Genomic DNA, 21,903 nt, shown 5'->3' with positions numbered 1-21,903 from the left:
ACAATGAATGCATAACAGAATGCTAATTTTAAACCAATAAATTATAATTATAATTAAAATAATAGTTTGATTGTTTTAATTGCAGTTTTATCTTCTGGGATTTATTATGGAAGTTAGAGTTAAAATATAACTAGTTTGATATTTAGCCTCTGTTTATTGCTTTGCATAAGCTTTTTCTATTTATTGGTTTGAAGAAAATAGACCGACAGAGTGAGTATTACTAAAATCAACAAATAAGTTTGTGCACATTTTGGTGACTATGGAATTTTCACAATATCTACATTTTCTTTTCTCTAAAATGACAGACATTTTTGCTTTCAATATGAACTACATTTGTAGCATAATTTGTTGCATTAGTGATTTTTTTTACTATGGAGCACATTTATTTACTGTTTACAATTATTTTTATTATGACTATTGAAGCTTAATGGTACCAGTCGAGCAAGTGTTAACAGATGAAATGGAACAGATGTAAAAGCTTCATGATATCCTTGATACACTCGAAAGCGTTACTATTCAAAATATATTTGCAAGTTAAATGTTTTCAATGTAACGTCAATATAGAAATGTTTGTATGTCTCATTATATTTGTTTTTCTGCATTGTGCTCCTTGAAGACTGCACCAAAAATTGTCAATTACAGATAACATCGCGTTTTGACCCACCGGTAGGATTGCGGTATTCTACGTATTAATGTCGGATATTTCTCGGTGATTAGATCCAATAAGCAAGATTTTCATATTTTAATTTTCTTTTCTGTACTCTTATTTTAAAATCGTACAGTTGTTCTTATCCGGCACTTAAGGGCGTATTCTGGTCTAGAGGTATAAATTTTATGTGATTTTTGAAGGCCATAAAAATAGGCAAATAATATATATATATATATATATATATATATATATATATATATATATATATACATACATATTGCAAGTTGTTGTTTTGGGAATATAAGAACGAAATACAAGTCGCAGTGTTAATCTCAGAAGGTGAAGAAGTGGGGATTTCAAAAAGTGGTCTTTAACCAGGCCCATGATGAGCTACGGACGAGTTAAAAAATGTTTTTTCACAAAATAGCGTCTTTCTAAAAAAAAGTTGTTTACAACTTTTTTTATATCCTCGAATTTTTTGAAAATAATAATCAGACTTTCGGGATGAACGAAGTTCATATTGAGGAGAAATTTATAAAGAAAACTCTGTAAAAATTTCAAGTAAAATCATCGAAAAGACAATTTCGAGAAATATATGTTAATGTTTCGCGGAGGAAGAAAACAGAGGAAGATTATCGCGATCAAACAGCTGTATTTCCTAGAATGATTTAAATTAAGAATTTTGAACAAATTCTAGACCAGAAAACCTCCTTAACTCTTACAGGCTTGGTAGTCCAGTCATTATAGTAAGTTCACCTCGAAATTTGAGATACCCAGCTACACAAGTCTGTAAATACTTGTATATTGACACCCTAAAATTTTGTATCAAAACCTACATATGGTATTGACACCTTACCTACCATATGTAGGTTTTGAGATAACTTCGGGGTGTCAATATACAAGTATTTACAGACCTACAGTTGGGTATCTCAAATTCCGAGATTCTTACCTAATTTGAGCTTAAATGAGTGAACCTATGGTGGTACAAGCGATATATACCACACTTTTGATCCAAGATTCGGTACAGTGGTACACATAGTGTACCAGAAAATAAATATATTTCTTATGCTGCACGAGTGCTGAAAAATTTAGACGTTGAACATACTTTTTATGCTTTTTTTTGTACTTTTATATTACATATTCTAAAAATTTCTAGTGAAATATTTAGTGAAAGTTTTATCGTGCGTGCATCTTGGATTAAAAATAACCTGAATTTTCTGCGCCTGTAAGAGTTAAGCAGTATTTAATACAGTAGAACCGCGGTTAACCGGACTAATTGTTGTCGATAGGCATTCGGATAATCGAAAATCCGGATAATCAAATGTATGAAGAATAATGTTGTGTATGTATTAAAAATAACAAATACATACATAGATATCTACGAAAATAATGTTTATTAAGAAATAGAAACTTCCTTATGTATGTACATACATATTTTCTTAGATTACCCTACATACATATACACCTAAGTCACGGTCACAGTTTTTACACGGTCTTTTTGTACACGGTTTTGAAATAACACGGTTTGAAAATTGAATATTTTTAATTTTTTTACTTAAATTTTTTTGTCAAATTTAATTTTTGCGAGGTATGTTCATATCACAAAAAAGTATTTATGAAAGAAAAAAGTCTGAAAGTCTGAAGATTTAAGTGAATTCCCCTTTAGCGCGTACAAACAATTTTTAGTGGTCAAAGCAAATGTGAATAGCACTAATTTAGGGAAACCTTAAAAATTGAATAACCTATTCTTTTCGTTCTCAACATAGTTTTTTAGTTCCTGAACTTGCCATACATTTAATTTATATTACTTTTAAGATTAGAGTGCATATCTTTTTTATCATTAATTACTATGCTTGTGAAAATGAGCATTATATATTTCATTTAATAAAATAAACATGAATTCTTGTTCTTAAAAGTTCTTGTTTTTCACTAATTTTAATAGGTTTTAGAGATTAGGAACAAATCACCCATTTTTGTATAAGATTAATGTCTTTTTTTACACGTTTTTTTTACACGGCTTCTTCTGGAACCAATCTACCGTGTAAAAACAGACTTAGGTGCACTAAACTGCAGCATTAATCGCGCAAAAATTCGAATTGTGGGTATGTACATACATATAAATTAGTCGCGGTTGGTAGTCCGGATAATCGCAAATCCGTATAACTGAGGTTCGGATAAACGAGGTTTTACTGTAGTTTTATTTTCTTTTCTTTACTCCGTTGTTTCAAAAGTGTATTTTTGTTCGTATCCGGCACTTTATCACTTGTATTTTTCTCATATATCGTGCCGGTTGTCAAACGTGTTTGACCGTTATGCCGCTCTGGCCTGTTCCGTTTCATTCGCGGAAAACCGTCGTTTTCATTCATGTTCGCGTTCGGTTTGGCCGTTCATTGCGCATGGTGTATACGCTAATATGACGTCATGCGGCTTCCCCGAATTATCAATACTTTTCGATGTAAAGGCGGAACGTGTGTGACAGAAGATGTTTGCGCGAACACGCCGGCGCGAAAACTTTAATGTTATATATTATCAGCCTTCTACCGTGCTTATGTACGCGAATAAACGTCACCTTCACTGAACATCCCTCTAACGTGATACTTATAGCTGCGAATTCTGACGTGAGGCGAACAAAATAGTCGAAACTGCATGCTAACAGCTCATCACCGGTTGTGGTTGTGGGTCCTGGACTAAAAACCTCAACCTCAAGATACAAGAGACCTCCTCTGAGAGGTTTTATAGCCAGTTACTGCCTTTTGTAAACTCGGATTAAAAACGTGGTGACATCATGTAAGTTTGTAATGATTATATATTGATAAATCGTGTAAAGTGCAATCGAATATAATTCGATTTTGTGAGGTGTTTTATGATAATAGATTCATGTAGCGATTTAGTGCGAGTAACTAACAATAATGCGTTGGAGTGCGTCTTCATCGATCGACGTTGTGTTATCATTGTGAACTTGTGTTGTGAATTCTACAACACTTGATGTAATAATATTTGAAACTGTTATAGTTATTCTGCGTTGGAAACTATTGTCATATTTTATTTAGAAAAATTGTCATTAAATTCTTCGTGTGCAATTGATTTTTGTTGAACGCACACGCGTGCGCGATCCGGTACACTCCCACGACATTGCCGGGATAACTTTTGCATCGAGTGAATTGGAAATAACGATCATTTTCATAGTGCATTCACTCGAGTTTTGATTCATGATCGTGCAATACATACACTTTTAAATATTGTCAGTGCTACTTGTTTTTTAAACCAACAATTTGGGTCTAAACCAAAAATTTTCGATAGTGTTACAAGTATAGATCACATTTGGCGCAATGTATGTACTGCTTTTGGATTTTTAATAGTTCTTAATTTTCAAATCTATTCCTTAAGTGGTAATCCTTAAAGCAAGGATTAATTGTCATTTTTTAAACGCTTGTGTCAAAACAATAATTTTATTTTTTAAATTTGTCTAGATCAAGAGATGTTAGAATATCCTTACAAGTGCATGTATTGTGCGTATCAAAGTTTGGACTGATTAAATTTTCAAATCAAATCTATGGTTTATAGTATTGCTTATTGCCAGTTTCTGATTCAATTTCTATTTAAAAGCGTTTTAGTTTGGATTTACATAGCTAACTTTAAACGGAGGCAATTGAATATTTAAGAATAAAACATACAAATGCTCAAATAAAGTTACAAATTCGTTAAATATTCGACTAATAATATGTATCTGATCTCTCACTATATCATGCACATTTAGAAACATACCCTTTTGATCGTTTCCCTCAAGTAAAATATTATTTATCCTGCATTTAATTAGAAAATTAGATCTACTTCATGGCATGCAATCGAATATTACTAATTGAATTGCGACGGGATTACACAGCGCGGGTGTATTTTCAATTTAAGTAATGAAGCAATAACAGAGTTTGTAAAAAAAATACTCGATAAAGATCTTATTACCGCCATAAATAAAATCAATCTTGTGCAATGATTCTAACTTGTATAGATGCGGGTTTTTCGTGGAGGGCTGGTAGAATCTATTTATTTTGTATTATTTTGTTCTGGTTATACAATCTCTAATTACATATGCAAAACATACTGTTTATCAAAAAAGGTTTGGATCATTAATTCAAAAACTGTTTAACGAATTTGTAATTATTATTTTAGAACAAAAAGTTTTCAGACAAGTCAGACAAAAGACGAATTGCTTATTGAATATCACTCGAAATATGTAGTTGTAACGTGAATGCAATGCTTTCAGAATCTGACCTGCGCTCATTTTTAATATAATTTTAATGTGATTATTTAAATATTCACATAAATAATTTTTTGATGCGCCTCCAACGCTAAAAACTCGAAATACTTATTATATTACATCGTATAATATATTTCTTAATCTAACAGTAGTCAATAACGTTAATCGCCACGATAATATAAAAAAATGTCAAATGGGCCATGGTAACTTTATTAGATAAAAATGTGTGATTGAAACTTAATATAACAAAGAATTTTTTTTTGACAAAATCCCTTAAAAAGCACCATGTCTCACACATATATGCCGGACGTGGCTCTATAAAACTTTTCTCAATGTTTTTAAGTCGTGTATGTCTGACATGGCTCATATAGAACTTCTTAGCATCAGTTAATGTTTATACTAGTAAAATGTTTTGGAAAAGTTTATTGGTTAATGTTAGTGTGAACGTAGCCATAAAAAGCTATGTGTTCTATTTAATATGACGTTTTACAATAATAAAGATGAGTGGCACAAATAAATAAAACTGAGAAACAAAATGATCTTGGCTGTTATTTCTACTAATATTCAATTTTGATGTTGACAGGTCTGGAGAGGGTTTAGCACCAGGGTCAGCGGCAGGAGGTGATGGAGAAATCGTTGGAGGACCCAGGACGCCGCAACAAATTGCTGCACAAAAGCGACTTCAACAAACGCAGGCTCAAGTTGACGAGGTAAATCTCTCTCAAATCTATAATCATACCAAAATATAATTGACTAGCAGTAATTTAGACATTCTCAGTAATTTGCTCTGCACTATTCACATAATACCAATTTATTTCAATGTTTAAAACAATTTCTTACATTTTTTAAGGCGAATCCATTGTGGAAATATAGTATAGCAGAATGTCTACTGAATTAACTGATATTTTTTATTATAATGCAAATTATGTGGTTGCAAAACGGGTTGTTGCCCACTTTTATGCCTATTTTAGTAATTCCGCCCAGCAAAATAGATTGTAATTTTTTAACTTAGATACTTCTGACTAAAATTACTATATTTTATAATTTATTTTATTTACAGGTAGTGGATATTATGAAAACAAATGTGGAGAAAGTATTGGAGCGAGATCAAAAGCTCTCAGAACTGGACGACAGGGCGGATGCGTTACAGCAGGGAGCTTCACAGTTTGAACAGCAGGCTGGCAAATTGAAAAGGAAATTCTGGCTTCAAAACTTAAAGGTATGGTTGTTATTTTTCATTCACTTAAATAGTTAGAATTTTATCTCACGATTGTAAAAGAATTAGCTTTCTTCATATTTTTTTAAATATGAATCATATAATCGTTTAGAGAGTTTAAACGTAAGTAATACGTCTAAACTTTAGACGTTATCTTTACGCGGTTTATTAATTAACTTCCCGTAGAGTAGTTATAGTAATGGAAAATCGATTTTTTTTGCATATCTTCACGTTTTGAAGGTTTCTGAACATTTTGGCATTCCTCGAAAAAGATGGATGTGTGTGTGTTTTGTATATCCGCAATTTTTCGTCTACGTTTTCGGGCGCACGGATCAACCGATTTAAATGGTTCAAAAAACATTCGATTCCTATTGATAGGGAGATGTGCTGATTAGGTTTTGACAAAGGCCAGCCGTTACAGGGATACGGAGCAAAGAGTGCAGAAAATACAAATCGAGTTTTTGAGAGAACGGAGTATCCGATTTGAATGATCTAAAAAACATTCAATTTGTAATGATTGGGTGAAGAGATGATCAGTTTTTGGTAAAGGCAGGCCTAGTCGTTTCGAAGATACATTGCTAAATGTGCAAAAAATTGCAGTTTTTGAGAGAACTAAGCGTCAGATTTGAATGATTCAAAGAACTTTCTGCTTGTTTTAACAAAATAATTGCTTTTGGAAAAAAAAATTGTTTCATTTTTTTTTGTATATCGAAAATGGTTCAGATTTTATTTTTAATTCTGACTAAAGTTCTAATGTACTTTAAACAAATAATTTCAACTTTGCAATTCAGTTAATTCTTATAAATATTGGACAATGTTACAGTATTAATAATAATCTATTTGAAAACATTTAATATTCCTCGAACATTTTGTTACAGTACGGAAAGTTACTGCAATTTGCCTTAAGGCACGATGCCATACACCACTAGTTTTTGCTTTATATTATATTGAGAAAAATTAGTGACATATGTAATTTCACAAGATTGAAAACGATATGTAATTACTATATTCTTTGTTACCTGAATCACAAAACATGTATTAATGCTGCCGCTATTATTTCTCTATAAGTTATTGCTATTTTTTTCACAATTGATATAGTTCTAAATTACTTTAAAAAAATTAAGTAAAATAATAATGAATTTTAATGCTTGCCTTAAATATTTTGTGCAAAAATATTCGAGAGATCGTTGACATTTTATTTTACTTAAGAACAAAATATGTCTCATTACACAAAGTTTACGATTATTTTTCTGTAACATGAGTTCAAAGTTACAATGTGCATATTGATGCTATTATTTGATGTTTTTTAGGATTAAATATGCTCACTATCAACATGAATACTACAGTTGATGAATTTTTACGAGAATTAATACGAGATATTAATAATAATCATTTCAACAAACGTATTTAAACAATGTGTGCTACTTGAATGCTGCAAAAATAGAGGAATCTAAAAGACTCAAGAATGTAAACAATAGAGGAATATTGCATCCACTTTATTAATTTTTTTCCCTTACAATTCAAATAAGGAATTTTTTTAATATACTTTATTTTTTTCTTTTAATTTCAGATGATGATAATAATGGGCGTCATTGGTTTAGTCATCCTGGCGATCATTGTCGGTAAGTTTTACTCTTTGATATTACACATAAAATACTGGCTTACTTTACAAATATATAACATTATTACATATCAAAAGCGAAATATGCATTTACACTAAAACCGCCTTCACACAAAATAATTTTCTCATAATAGTAGATGAATAGTAAAAATTATTTTGATTTCGTGAAATAGCAAAGAAATAATGTTGCCAAAAGTTTCGATTAAACCGACGATGATTTTTTATTTTATTGCTTATAATTACTATGCTGTTATTCAACACCTAATTAATTCAATAATAATTAAAATATTATTAAGTATAGGATAACACAGCTTTGTATTATTGCGAAGCAAAAATTGGCAGCATTAACTTTCGATAAAAATTAACAATATATGCACAACAAACTATTCATACAAGATTTTACATTTCAAGAAAAATACTTCATAAGACATTACTTTTTGAGAAAATTTTTTGTTTAAGGCTTCACATATAAATACCATTCATTTCCATACACGCCCGGTATTCCTCCAATCCACACCGTATCCTGAACAAAAAATAATTAATACGGAGATAAATTTTATATTGATCGATTTTTTATGAACTCATTAATCTAAAAGTAGTAAAATTAAATTGACGCGAATTACACTTCATTTTTACACACATTACTCGATGTCGCCTTGGTCATATACTATATTGTATCGTTACAATACAACATGCTACTAACAACACTACTACTTTTTCCAAAAAAGACATACTGTGCTTTTAAGAAATATAGTATTTTAATTAGTTTTTGAAAGTTTTTTTTTGTTATATTTGAATTTCGGACATATACTAAACTTTTGGTTAACTTTTAAAAATATTTTTTATAGTTTGAAATACTACTTCTAATTGTCTTATTATTTTACTTTATTTAGTAATACAGACATGACTTGTTATAAATAGTTAGTTTAATAACAGTGTCCATGGCCAGTTATTTGATAACACCAATATTAGCAAGCGTTTTATTTTACAAATTACAAAATTTCACTTTAATGGTTTAAGTAATTTATTTAAAGTTTTGATTAAATTTAAGTAAACTGCATTCAATTATCGGTATTGACCAAACTGCTCAATATGAGGACCAAATTCAGCCAATGTAAACTGCCCTTAAATAACCTATTATTTGATTTGATCAATTGTGCACCAAGATGAGATTTATTTAAAATCAGAAAAAATGTGGTCAAAAACGTTCAACATGATTCATTAGTCATTTTTCGAAACAATTTCAATAAACATTTTAACATCCGTATTTTTACTTGCAATGACCACTTAAAACAAACTATCTTTTTATAGCAATACAGGTCTGGTGTAATTTTATGCTTTTTTTTATTGAAATTTTGCTTTTGTGTGTGTAATATTTTGAAATCACGTTTTTCTTGATAACAAAAATAATAATTTGCTCTAGAAAGTTGTTCAATCAATCGAAATATTTTTGAATTTTGTTAAACTATTGTTTATGTTGAAATAATTAAGTTAATTTTGTTTATTGATATTTTCATATCGTTTATTTTTATTTTTATAGCAAACTTCATGTAAGGCTGTAAAATCAGCAACCGCGTATCCAAAAATCTGAAAAAAATCACAGGTTCGATACAAAATTTTTTTGTAATTAATAGACATTGTAGAGCAACATATATTACCTGTAATTTGTCGGTGTTTCAATATTCGTGTCGCTATTATTCTATAAATAGGTGTATTTCATCTTCCTGCTGTATTTATCCATATCTCTGTATTACTGTGTCTCTATCTGATCATCAACTGTAATCATTGTATCTCATTATAGTCATTCACATAGAGTCGTGTCATTGAAAATTCTGCAAACTCGTGAACGAATGGAAATTTTCTTGTTATATGTAATATTATACATTTTTACAATTTTAAGATAATGCCTTACATATGAACTATTCCTGATCCTGAATTAATTATTAATTAAAGTTGAAGGGCGGTAACTTTGAGAAATCCTTTGTTTGGATTCGAAATAATATGCTGAATCATGATACTTCTTTACATATAAATATTTTATATAATTAATTAAACCATGATTACACACATGTATCAATACTCTTAACGATCATACCTATTATAAATTTAATTATGTGCAGAAATTAATTTCAATTAAGTCGTTTTAATCATTCTTACATAACTTAACAGTATTAAGCTTTAACCGACTGCGAGCTTTGAAATTCGATAAATTGGACAAATGTATACAATGTCGTTATTTTGAATCTATGCTAATTAATTTAGATAAATTATAACAAATTCTAACTTCGTAATAAATACGTTGATGTCTTGTTCTTCGTTCTTTAGTAACTACTCTAACATCTATCTACTGTGATTAATATTAAATTGCAGGGCAATAAATGAAATTTGTAAAAACACTGGTTTGGTTATTTTCACAAGTGCCTTTTTGAATCTTTTCTATTTCATAAATCAAAGCTTTTAATATTTGTAATATTCATATTAGTAGTATTTTTCAGTAATAGTTATATAAGTAGTATTTTTTATCTTCATGAAGTTTCCAATTATGATCTCTCCATTTATTGAGATTTATTTGCAGTCACTATGTTACTCATGCAATAAATTATTTATAAATTTGTCTTGATACGTACTTCAATTTATTTGAACATGCATAGTAATTTGTACAGTACATAATAATTCCAATATCTTTAATTATTCAATATACGAGCAAAGAAAATAATAAATATACATAAAACAGTTAGAAAAGTAGAGACTCTTGTTGCTCCATCAACCTCAAAAAATCACAGAAAATAATTAGGATAGATTATTAACTTCCCGTAGGGCAAGTTATAGTAATCGCAAAAAAATCAAAAATGAAAATTTTTATATATCTTTACGTTTCAGAGGTTTCTGAACATTTTGGCATACCTTAGAAAAAATGGATGTATGTGTGTGTGTGTGTGTGTGTGTGTGTGTATGTGTGTGTGTATGTATGTATGTGTGTGTATGTATGTGCGGATACAAATTTTCGTCGACGATTTCGGGAACACGGATCAACCGATTTGAATAATTCAAAAAACATTCGATTCGTATTGATAAGGAGACGTGCTGATTAGTTTTTGGCGAAGGCAGGTCTAGCCGTTCCAAAGATACGGGGCAAAAAGTGCCGAAAACGGTAACTCAGTTTTTAAGAGAACGCAGCGTCCGATTTGAATAATTCAAAAAACATTTTACTTGTATTGACAAGATGAAGAATCGATAAAATTTTCATGAAGGTAGGTCTAGCGGTTTCGGAGATATGGAGGAAAAAGTAAAAAAATGAGCCATTTGGCGGTCAAAAATGATTATTAGACATATGCACATCAAATTATCAGATATTTTATAGAGATTTTAACAATAAGTATAATTTTGGTTTACATTCCTATGGGTTCCGTACCAATGTTGACGCGTTAGACGTCGACGCGGCGCTTACGCGGTTTGATATTTCGTCTTTATGCAGTTAAAGCAGTACGATTGCTTTGAAAAGAAAGTTCAGATCTTCCACAATATGTCAAAATAAATAAAAAAAAATTTTTTTTTCAAAAAAAAAAATTAAAATTTTTTTTTTTTTTCAAAAAAAATTTTTTTTCAAAAAAAAGTAATTTTTTGTCCAATTTATAGTTTCTCAAAAATCTTATTTTTTTGAAGTAAAATTTTTTCAAAAATGTTAAAAAAATAATAATTTTTGGTACGGGAAGTTCCAGCAATTTGCCTTAAGGCACGATGCCTTAATTGCCTTAAGACAGAATTCCACTTACAGCTAGTTTTTTCCTCGATTGATTGAGATTTTTTCGCACCTGTTTTTACTTGTGCTAATAATTAATGTTTTTTTTATTATATTTACATACTTAAAATTTATTTTAAAATGCAAAGTAATTTATGAAATGCATAATGTTTCCAATATTTTGTCGTTAACTAAATAACAGTAGACAAATTAACATATACATAGAAGAGTTAGAAAAGTGAATTGAACTCTCGAACTCCATCAGCTAAAAAAATTACAGAAAAAATTAGGACATAATTTATTTTTTCCCTCAATAGATTCGGTTGCATTTATCTTCTATTCGTGCAATTAATTATTGACCCTTTTCTCATACATACATACTTCGAATTTATTTTAGGATCCAAATAATTTTTAATTAACTTATATACGAGTAGGCTAAATAAAACATAACACAGCTAAAAAAGTAAAGTGATCTTGCAGTTGGTGCTTTATCCTTGAAATATTAGAAAAAATAAACATTTTAAAATGAAGATATTAAAAATGATTAATGCCATTAGTTAGCAACTGAAAGAAATATTCAAAGAATCATATAGCAAAATTAGGACATACTTTCTTTTTTTCTTATTTAGTAGTTCAAAAAGCAATTATGCCGTTAGTTTGCAACATCTGTACACTTAGATACAATTTTATCTAAGAGGAGTTATTTAATTTTGGCAATATTTCAATTAATGGTCCTTGAACATGCGTTTTCGATGCCAAAATTAATGGACAATATAATAAATCGAAATAAAAAACCCATTTTCTATGGCAACATAATCGGTAGTTCGGTAGGGGCTATTTGTTTCACAATTTAACCCATCAGCATTTACCAAAGTCTATTTACTAATTAATTCCTGAACATTATACATACATACATAATACATATATATTATGTATAATATATATTTGTGTATGTATTTGTATTCAGAAGTATGATGACAAAAGCTTGCATCGTGAAAGCTTTTAACTCACCTTATAATTTCATTAGCATTTATGATAAAGACATAAGCTAGAGTATAATTGCGTTAGAACTCACCGAATCCGTACATTTTCTTTGCTAATGCAATTCAGAATTAATGCTCAAATAGTTTCAAACTTCTAATTAATTTACTTTGCTGCATTTAAATTCTAATTGTAGATTTTGATGCATTACATGCTTTATGGATTCAATTTTATATGGTTCAGAAGTTAGTTATCAGATATCAAAAATTAATGATTTATGTGCTGTACGATTGTTTTTATATATATTTATAGAAGCAAAGATGATTTTCATAGAATTATTTTAAGACATTGAATATGAATTCGAATTTTAAATGAGCAAAAGAATTTTTATAAGTAGCAGTAATAGGAAAATTAACTGATCTGTGCAATTATTAAAATTATTTATTGCATTGTTTGGAATTTCTAAAAATAATTTTCATATATTATTAAAATATATTTATTTATATTTTAGAATAAAATTATTAAATATTTAAGGATTTATTTTTATCAGAATTTTATATAATTTATATAATTATTTCAAAATGTTGAATAGAATTCAAACTTCAAAAAGCATATAAGCAAAATAATTTATAGAAGAAGCGAAAACATAAAAAATTACTGATCATTAAAACTAGTAATTGCACCGTTTTTTGGATTTTTTAAAATCGTTTTTATATAAACTAATTTACAATTTTCTGCGTTTTTAACGTTTGATAGTTACATTAAAAATAGTATAATTTAGAGTAAAGTTATTAGTAATATAAAAAAATATATATTTTATAAAATGTATATATTTTATTCTATACTAACGTAAGACATTATAAAATAAAGTCACTGTATTTCATGTTTTATAACGAAATCTTTAAATATTTAATCCAAAGATTATTTTAATATAATTATATCATAATATCGATTAGAATTAGTACTTCAAAAAGCATTATAAGCAAATTATATTTGCTTCTATAAATATATATGAAAACAATCTTACAGCACATAAATCATTAATCTTTTATATCTGATAACTACCTTCTGAACCATATAATATAAATTTACTATTACTGCTTCTTCTAAAAATTCTTTTCTTCATAGTCTCTTTTAAGATTCAAGTTCTATTCAACGTATAATTATATAAAAATCATATTTGCTTCTATAAATATATATAAAAACAACCTTACAGCACATAAACCATTAATTTTTGATATCTGACAACTAACTTATAAGCAAAATAATTTTTAGAAGAAGCAACAAAATAAAATTTCACTGATTAATATAAGCATAAAGCATTTTCAAATACATTTCCAATACTGCATTACGATTTTCCAAGAAAATCGTTGATATCTGCACTTTGTAATTTTTATTACCATTCTGTACTATTGAAGTTCTTTATGAGAAACATTGAAATAAATAAAATGAATTTTATAGGTCAACAACAACCCCGGTCTATGATCATTCTTGACAGACAAATTGCGTCGCATTTTTCAATCTAAATATGTAAACACGTATACAAATCTACATATAAGGATCAGATTGGTTTTCATATGAAGGACGTTTGTGTAATTATTTGTAAAATATCCTTGACTCATGAAGGACTTACGATGCAAATCTCAAATTTCTAATTCGTTCACGAGATCTCCTATTTTCAGTGTCATTAGTCAAATAGTATTATCTATCTTCTTGTGGTAACATACGAATCGGATATGTTGTATAAAAGGAAATTTCTGTTTCAGCCAGTTATTAATATCTACTGACTTGTTATTTGATATGATACAAGAAAACTTTTATTCGATTTATTGTTCGATTCGTATGTTTATTTGTGTTTATATAAATTGTTATTCTTATACCCAAAATAGCTGAATAATAATTTGATACGTCATTGAACATACCATTGCATATAAATAAAATAATACTTTTATTCAAATATGCGATGTGGTATTGAGATGAATAAGTGTTCAATGTCGTTCTGAATATTTATATGGTGTCTCATACACAATATAGTGAATCTATTACCATTCCCTAAAGACAAATTCCTTCTGTATTTCATAACTCATACATTACCAGTAGCAATAAGTTGTCTTTCAGTATTTATCTGAATTATTGCAGTATCTGTCGATCTGTCTTTCTTTCTCTTCTGAAGCATGTCCCAGTATTTTTTATATTATTCTCACCTTTATACACATATTTTTACATTTTACCTTACATGCACAGTTTTTTGAAGTTTTATTTATGTGGTATAGCATATATTTTTATACAAAAGAATTTTTTGCATGCATCTTATTAACAAAATTTTTACTTAAAAGTATGTGGTTACTGAATTCGGAATACACATTTAAATAGCATCGGTGAAAATTTGGAGTATAAGCATTTTATATTATAAAACACTAATAAAATTAATCCATAATATTATAATATAAAAATAAATTATAAAGTAAAATTATAATTAACGACGACTGTATTTAAAAACACGTTAAAAATATAGTATAATTTTTCGGATCTAATTCTTTAGAAGTAGTAATCCACATATACTTGAATTATATACGTATTAATCGTTCTATAATTCTCTTAATTTAATATGTTCGTCACAAGTTCATTTTAGGAAAAGCGTATTATTATGAAAATCTATTGGCTATAATTTTACATAATGGTATACTTGATAAACACAATTGATGACATAAAATTTTATATAGTTATGATAAAACATACTTGGTGAAAATTAGAACTTATAAGCGTTGTTCTTCTATTACTTGCAAAGCTATAAGTAGTTAACTGATATTATGCTAATACGGTTTTTTTTTAAGTATTTACAGAATTATGATGTAAGTTAAATATTTAAAGTAAAATGAGCTACGTTTTTTTATGATAAATATTGTGAAAGATTTAAGTACATATTATAATCTGCGAAATTTACTCTTAACAGGCAACTTTTGATTACGCTTCAAGGCTTTATATTGTATCTAGTCAGCAAAGTTTCATGTACGTTTTTATTTTATTTAATTATTCATTATAATGTACATGAAAATTTGTATTTACTTTATTAACATTGAAATTTTTTTTAAAAGTTGATCTTCAGACTTCGACATTATTTTTTATATGCGTGTTTGATAGTGAAGCGTTTATGTAGTAGATACTTATATAATCAACAATTATTGATATACTAATTATAGAATGACACACATACATCTATATATAAATATATATAAATATAAATATATATAAATATAAATATATATATATATATATATATATATATATATATAATATTCCATGAGTTTTTAAATATATGTAGTTGGATTAAAATTTCAGATGCACCACAAGCTTTTTTGAAATTCGTACTTTTTACAGCACTTTATCTTTACGATTAATAATTAATAATGTGACACTTTGCAAACTTAATTTCTTCTTAAGGCTTTCTATCCAGAATTTATAAAATGTTTCTATTATTCATTCTTCAAAAAGATTTTCCAGCTACTGTATTCTAAAGTCTGAATGTTCGAAAATCCTAAGCTATTTTTCTAGTTCATTATACTGTATTTGAGATATGAATTGAAAAAGATTTTATATTGGTGCATACAATCCTGCAAATCTGTCTATCAATTGTAAACAGACTTGGGAAAGAATTTTGAAAAAAAAGGTAGTGGACGAATATGACGAATACATTTGATTTTGAAATAAAATAAAATAAAGTTTTGATACACTGTTTAGGTGTTCACCTTAAAAACTTCCGGAATTACGATCGTAACACTCTATAATAAGGAATGTAACTATTATTTGATTCACTCAAAAATTGGACAGCTTTTATATTCTAAATTCAAATTTCCTAGATGCTTTTCGACTTCATCATTGGTGTTCATGGCAATTTTTTTGGGGAACAATTTCGAAAAGGCGGGTAGAATTGATATTGGTGTATCCAGTAAATCTGTCTATTGATCGCAATTTTTTGGTGAACAATCTTGTTAAGTAAAATGAATGAGTCGTTTAAACATTTGCAAAATAAACATTTTAAAGTTTTGTTTTATTGTCCTCGTGTTCAGCTTTAAAACTTTACTGAACGGTAAAGCGATTTGCTGAACAACTTGACGCTCCAACGACTTGTCTTAAGGGCGTATTCTAGTCTAGAATTAAAAAAAAACGCATTTCATAGTTTAACTGTTCAAGGATATGTGTACAAGAGGAAATTTCATAATTTAAATTATTTTCGGAGATATAGCTGTTTGATCACGATAATCCACCTCTGCTTCCTTCTTTAAACGCGTTTTTCTCGAAATTGTTTTTTGCGATACGAGAACGATACCCACGATTTCTCAATTTCTACTGGACCAATTTAATTGACATTTTTACAGAGTTTTCTTTATAGACTTCTCTTTAGTATGAACTACCTTATCCCCAAATTCCGATATTCACTATTTTCTAAGAATGCGAGAATATAAAAAAAGTTGTGAATTTTTTTTTGACTGGACCGTGGTTCATACGATTGCGACATTGTTGTAGATTAATAATATCAATATTTTTTTCTTCGGATTATTTGGAAGTCTAAAATCATGTGCATGGTTATGTGCCAATTTTTTGAGACCGCCCTGTAATTAAAACTTTGACTATTTTTTATATTCTCAAAACATTCGTTTATAACTTGTAAAATATAGTAAAGATATTGTTTTTTTAAGGACTTTCAAAAAACGCATAAAATTCATGCTTCTAGACCAGAATACTCTCTTAAACATTGAACCAACTTCGCTAATGTTTTAACTCCAAAGTTATTTGCTGGTAGTAATAATTTAATTACTTCCCGTAGGTAAGTTATAGTAATCGCAAAAATAGAAAATGAAAATTTTTACATATCTTTACGTTTCAAAGGTATCTGAATATTTTGGCATAATAGATGTATGTGTGTGCCTGTGTTTGGATATAAATTTTTGTCGACGATTTCGGGATCACGGATCAAGTGATTTGTATAATTCAGAAAACATTCGATTTGTATTGATAGAGAGACGTGCTGATTAGTTTTTGGCAAAGGCAGATCTAGCCGTTTTGAAGGTATAAGTAGAAAAATTGCCAAAAATGGTAATACAGTTTTTGAGAGAACTGAGCGTCCAATTTGAATGAATCATATCACATTTTACTTGTATTGATTGATTGATTTGATTTTCATTTAAATTTTTGGGAAGGCAGGTCTAGCGGTTTCGGAAATCCAATAAAAAAGTAAAAAAATAATGCCATTTGGCGGTGAAAAATGATGCACTTCAAATTTTTAGATATTTTATTGAGATTTGAATAATAGAAGTATAATTTTGTTCACATTTCTATGGGTTCCGTACCAATGTTTATCCAATAGACTGCGACGCGGCGCTTACACGCTTCCATATTTCGTCTCTGTACAGTTAAAGCAGTACGATTGCTTTGAAAAAAAGTTCACAATTTCCAAAAGATTTAAAAATAAAAGAAACGTTTTTTTTAAAAGTTTTTTTCTAAAAAAGTAAATTTTTGTCAAAAATTTAGTTTCTCATAAATCTATTTTTTTTCAAAGTAAAATTTAAAAAAATGTTAATGTATTAAAAAAAAAAAATTTTTGTACGGAAAGTTCCAACAATTTGCCTTAAGGCACGATGCCATGCATCCCACTAGTTACATTATTCCAATCGGTTGATCCGCGTTCTCCAAATTGTCGACAAAAATTTGTATCCGCACGCACACACACATACATCCATTTTTTCTAAAGTATGCCAAAATGTTCAGAAACCTTGAAACGTAAAGACATGCAAAAATTTTCATTTTTGATTTTTTTGCGATTACTATAACTTACCCTACGGGAAGATAATTATCAAGGGTAAGAGTAATAATTTAAAAGTAACAATTTTCCTCATCTCTAGTATATTTCGATTCCTAGCCCTTCGTCTAGAACGCATAACCTTTCCTATCTGACGTGGGCGGTCTTTCTTCGTTATTGAACGCGCCAAACCCATCGTGGATGAAAAATATGATCCACAACGCGCGCACTAAGGTGGCGCTTTTGTCGTCAGGACGAAACGCAATGTGCTTATTTTATTTCAGATATTTTTTTCTTATTTATTAACATTGAAAATGACTTGAAGGTTACATTTCATAGGCTTTCCATAGAACGTTCTTGTATTGTTGTTTGAGATGCTTTTAATGACCAATTTTTATGTATCCTTGGCCTTGTGGTACATATTAAGCTTCTTTGATACAAATATTATTATGTTCAATATTTTTTGTACACTTTGATGAAATTGCATATTCCATATCATTTCACAAACTGGAAGTATTTTATTAGCTCAGAAAATATTTATTCAAGGTTGCACTTCATAGAACTTCTATGAGCTATTCTGTATGCATTATTAAAGTTCCATGGTCGCTTATTTTATTATATAATATTGCGTACCATAATATACACGAGAAATTAGTTTTTATTATTTATTTTCATCGCGTTTTATTTTTTATTATATTTATATTTGATAGAAAAGTGTTTATACAGCATTTTGTGACAGAAATGTGTGAATATATTTTTTTATATCTTTTATTAATAACAATCAAAACATTAGTTACATTCCATGAGTTATTTTGATTGACCATAATTAAATATAATTATAGATAGGGTATTTACTATTAGATACAATTTTACTGAAACAAGTTAATTGCCCATATTTTTTTATCCTTCTTATTTCTGGAGTAAGGAGCAGCGTAGCAACGAGTGGAAATGGGGCGATTTTTTAATTTTTGATGATGATTAGTGGATCTTTTTTTTATAAAGCCTTAATTATATAGCGCCTTCAGATGAATATACATAAAAATCAAATTAACACAAAATAAATAATTAGTTATTCAATGATTATAGTCGGACTTGCTTGCTTTGGGTAGCAGTTCTGGGTCAAGCAAAACCGTTCTATATGAACTGGTACATACCGTAATTTTACTTTTATTATCAATTAAAAATATAATACTTTTTGCAGATAATTTTTAATGCAATATTGTTAAACAATTTTATATTTCTTACATAAATTATTTAAATGAAACCTAAATAGACTTCACCTAAATTCTCCTGATTCGTTTTCTAAATATGCTATTTTCCAAGAATATCGCTTAAGCTTTTAAGCATTTTATTGCTTATTTGTATATATTTCATTTTCGGCAACAAATTATTCATTTATTCGGCTTTATGTAAAAAATTGAATTATAATGTAAAATGCATGTTACATAACTATTAATGATGTAAAAAGTATGTAAATGCAATCATTCTGAACGTTTTTATTTTAATAACGAATTGATTTCCATAATATAATTTTTGATTTTACGAATTGATTTCCATAATATGATTTTTTCTATGTACTCATTTTTTTAACAATTAATATACAAAGTTTGCTTTGTATAAACAAAGTTTGCTAGTAAAAAGCTCATTGGGTGTGTCGTGTGCGTCTTTATAGTAGACTCTTATATAATAGATTTGGAAATTTTTATAAAAATATAGTTATTCCCTAAAGTTTACATCTTTTCATTAACTTCATTTATATTTTATCATTTTTCCTTATTACACGTCAGGAAGAGAGTCTAAAGATTGCTCCCTGAACACATACAAATGGTGCTACTTGTTGAATGGGTTGCTACGTCTTTTTCTGTTGACATAAAATTGAATGTTTTACAAAAGACTACTAGTTTTTATCTGGAAAGTTGAAGTTTACTACACTACATTTTACTATCTTTTTCTTATTATCCTTTTTTAGATAGTGAACAAAAATGTGGAGACCTAAACAACCCTTTGAGTACAAAAATGGCTATGTAATAGCTTGTGTTATTTAAGAATCTTTTTGTAATACATGCTGCATTTTTTATTTTCATGTAAAAATTATTTTAATAATTTGCATTTACATAGAAAATATAGAACTTTCAATCTATTTTTACGGTATAATCGGTATAATTTACTGTTCTATTCGATTCAAAATTGAGAAAATAGAACTTTGTATCTGTTTCTATTCTTTGCTTGTATGTTAGCATAAACGATCTAAACGTCCCACCCATGATCATTAATGTTGTCATTGAACATAACATACACCCAGTTGGCAGAATAATGTTGAATTTTAATTTCTTTGGGCGACCTTATGAATAAATGAGCTGTCGTTTACGAGATGAATTCTTAGTGTAAAGGATTCAATAGTGATGTATTCAAAATGGATATGCAAAATATTTTCATCATATCGTAAGGAGTTCGAAGTTTTGTGCCTTCGTTCTTCTATATGCTTATTGAGCATATAATAAATAATAGTAGAACTGCCTTACGTCAAGTCCGTGAGTTGAGTTAAACTCCGACTCGATTGAGGGAAGAACAGTGTGATCGATTTTGCATTGCCATTTCACACCGAAGTGCCCAATGGCCTATTTTCAATTGGAAACATATTTTTGATATATATTTTCAAGTAAAAACGGACATCGCTGGTGCACGATGTAAGGTTGTCCAGAGCGGGGTTCGAACTTACGACCCCGTCCACACGAGTTTGTTACGCCATGGAACACCCATTGAGCTTATATATGCTTTTATATGCTTTGAATATTTGAATAATAAATAAAACAAGTCCATTAAAAACGGGAATAAAATTGGTTAATAAATGTATTAATTTTACCAAGTTTATGCGTGGAAGAGTTTTCAAGCCTTGTTTGCAGACGAACAGGTGTGCGCGGTTTATAAGAGTGCTTTATCGTAAATTAAATCTTGTATTTTTGAATTCAACACAAACATATTTAGGATGCATCTATAGCAAACAATATTTTACATAAATTGTTTTCAGTTAAACTGAAAATAAACTGAATCAGTTTATTTTTAAACGTCTACAATATTCTGTTTATTTAATTTTGTTTCCAATATACATAAGTTAAGGAAACTTGTTTGCTTATTTATTTATTCAGTTTGAAGCAGCATTCTTTAGAGAAAAATGAAAAAACATATTTTTATCAATATCAATTTAAATATCAATTTTATCAAGCGAGGACAAATAACACATACAGATCAAGTTGATATTGGTAATTTTGAACTGATTGTATTAATTTCTTGGTGATGCTTTGTTTGGAGTCAATACATTGAATATATATTAGAGTGGTCCTTAATATGGACATTTTCGGCTCAAATGGTTCCAAATTGATAAAAAGAATTCTCTGAAATTTTTAGCTCTTAATATTGTTTTTTAGATAGAGCGCAATTCCTTCAAAGTTTTGTATGTAATTATATTCTATTATTTAAAATACATTGTTTGCTTTCGATTTAAATGTTTTCTAACTTTGAGATATTTTCTAAATTTGATTGAGGTGCATGTGTTGAGTGTGGGAGACGTTGGCACCCACATATGTATGACAAAATTGCCAATTACTATTCTGCATACTTAAAAGGGCATCGACAAAAAATTCTGTT

At 28.6% G+C, this 21,903-nt stretch overlaps 1 protein-coding gene across 3 annotated transcripts in view; it reads left to right on the top strand.

Moving 5' to 3' along the window:
• The first annotated feature begins 3,245 nt into the window (after window positions 1-3,245).
• The window catches only part of LOC113377065 (vesicle-associated membrane protein 2-like), a 31,760-nt gene continuing 13,102 nt past the window's right edge, over window positions 3,246-21,903 (top strand). The window contains exons 1-5 of one of the 3 annotated variants that reach the window (XM_026617246.1): window positions 3,246-3,436; window positions 5,488-5,614; window positions 5,965-6,123; window positions 7,691-7,742; window positions 9,282-9,344. In XM_026617246.1, the coding sequence (XP_026473031.1) occupies window positions 3,435-3,436; window positions 5,488-5,614; window positions 5,965-6,123; window positions 7,691-7,742; window positions 9,282-9,295 (354 nt within the window). In that variant the 5' untranslated portion in view covers window positions 3,246-3,434 and the 3' untranslated portion in view covers window positions 9,296-9,344. Of the gene's footprint in view, window positions 3,437-3,929; window positions 3,981-5,487; window positions 5,615-5,964; window positions 6,124-7,690; window positions 7,743-9,281; window positions 9,345-21,903 lie in introns of those variants that run through there. The other 2 variants (XM_026617244.1, XM_026617245.1) reach the window with 2 other exon arrangements.

This window comes from Ctenocephalides felis, unplaced genomic scaffold (assembly GCF_003426905.1).
Source record: "Ctenocephalides felis isolate EL2017-DRISC unplaced genomic scaffold, ASM342690v1 CF-g0.4_SCAFFOLD_01886, whole genome shotgun sequence".
In the NCBI taxonomy this organism is placed as follows: domain Eukaryota; kingdom Metazoa; phylum Arthropoda; class Insecta; order Siphonaptera; family Pulicidae; genus Ctenocephalides; species Ctenocephalides felis.
This window is presented reverse-complemented; position numbering and strand designations above follow the sequence as displayed.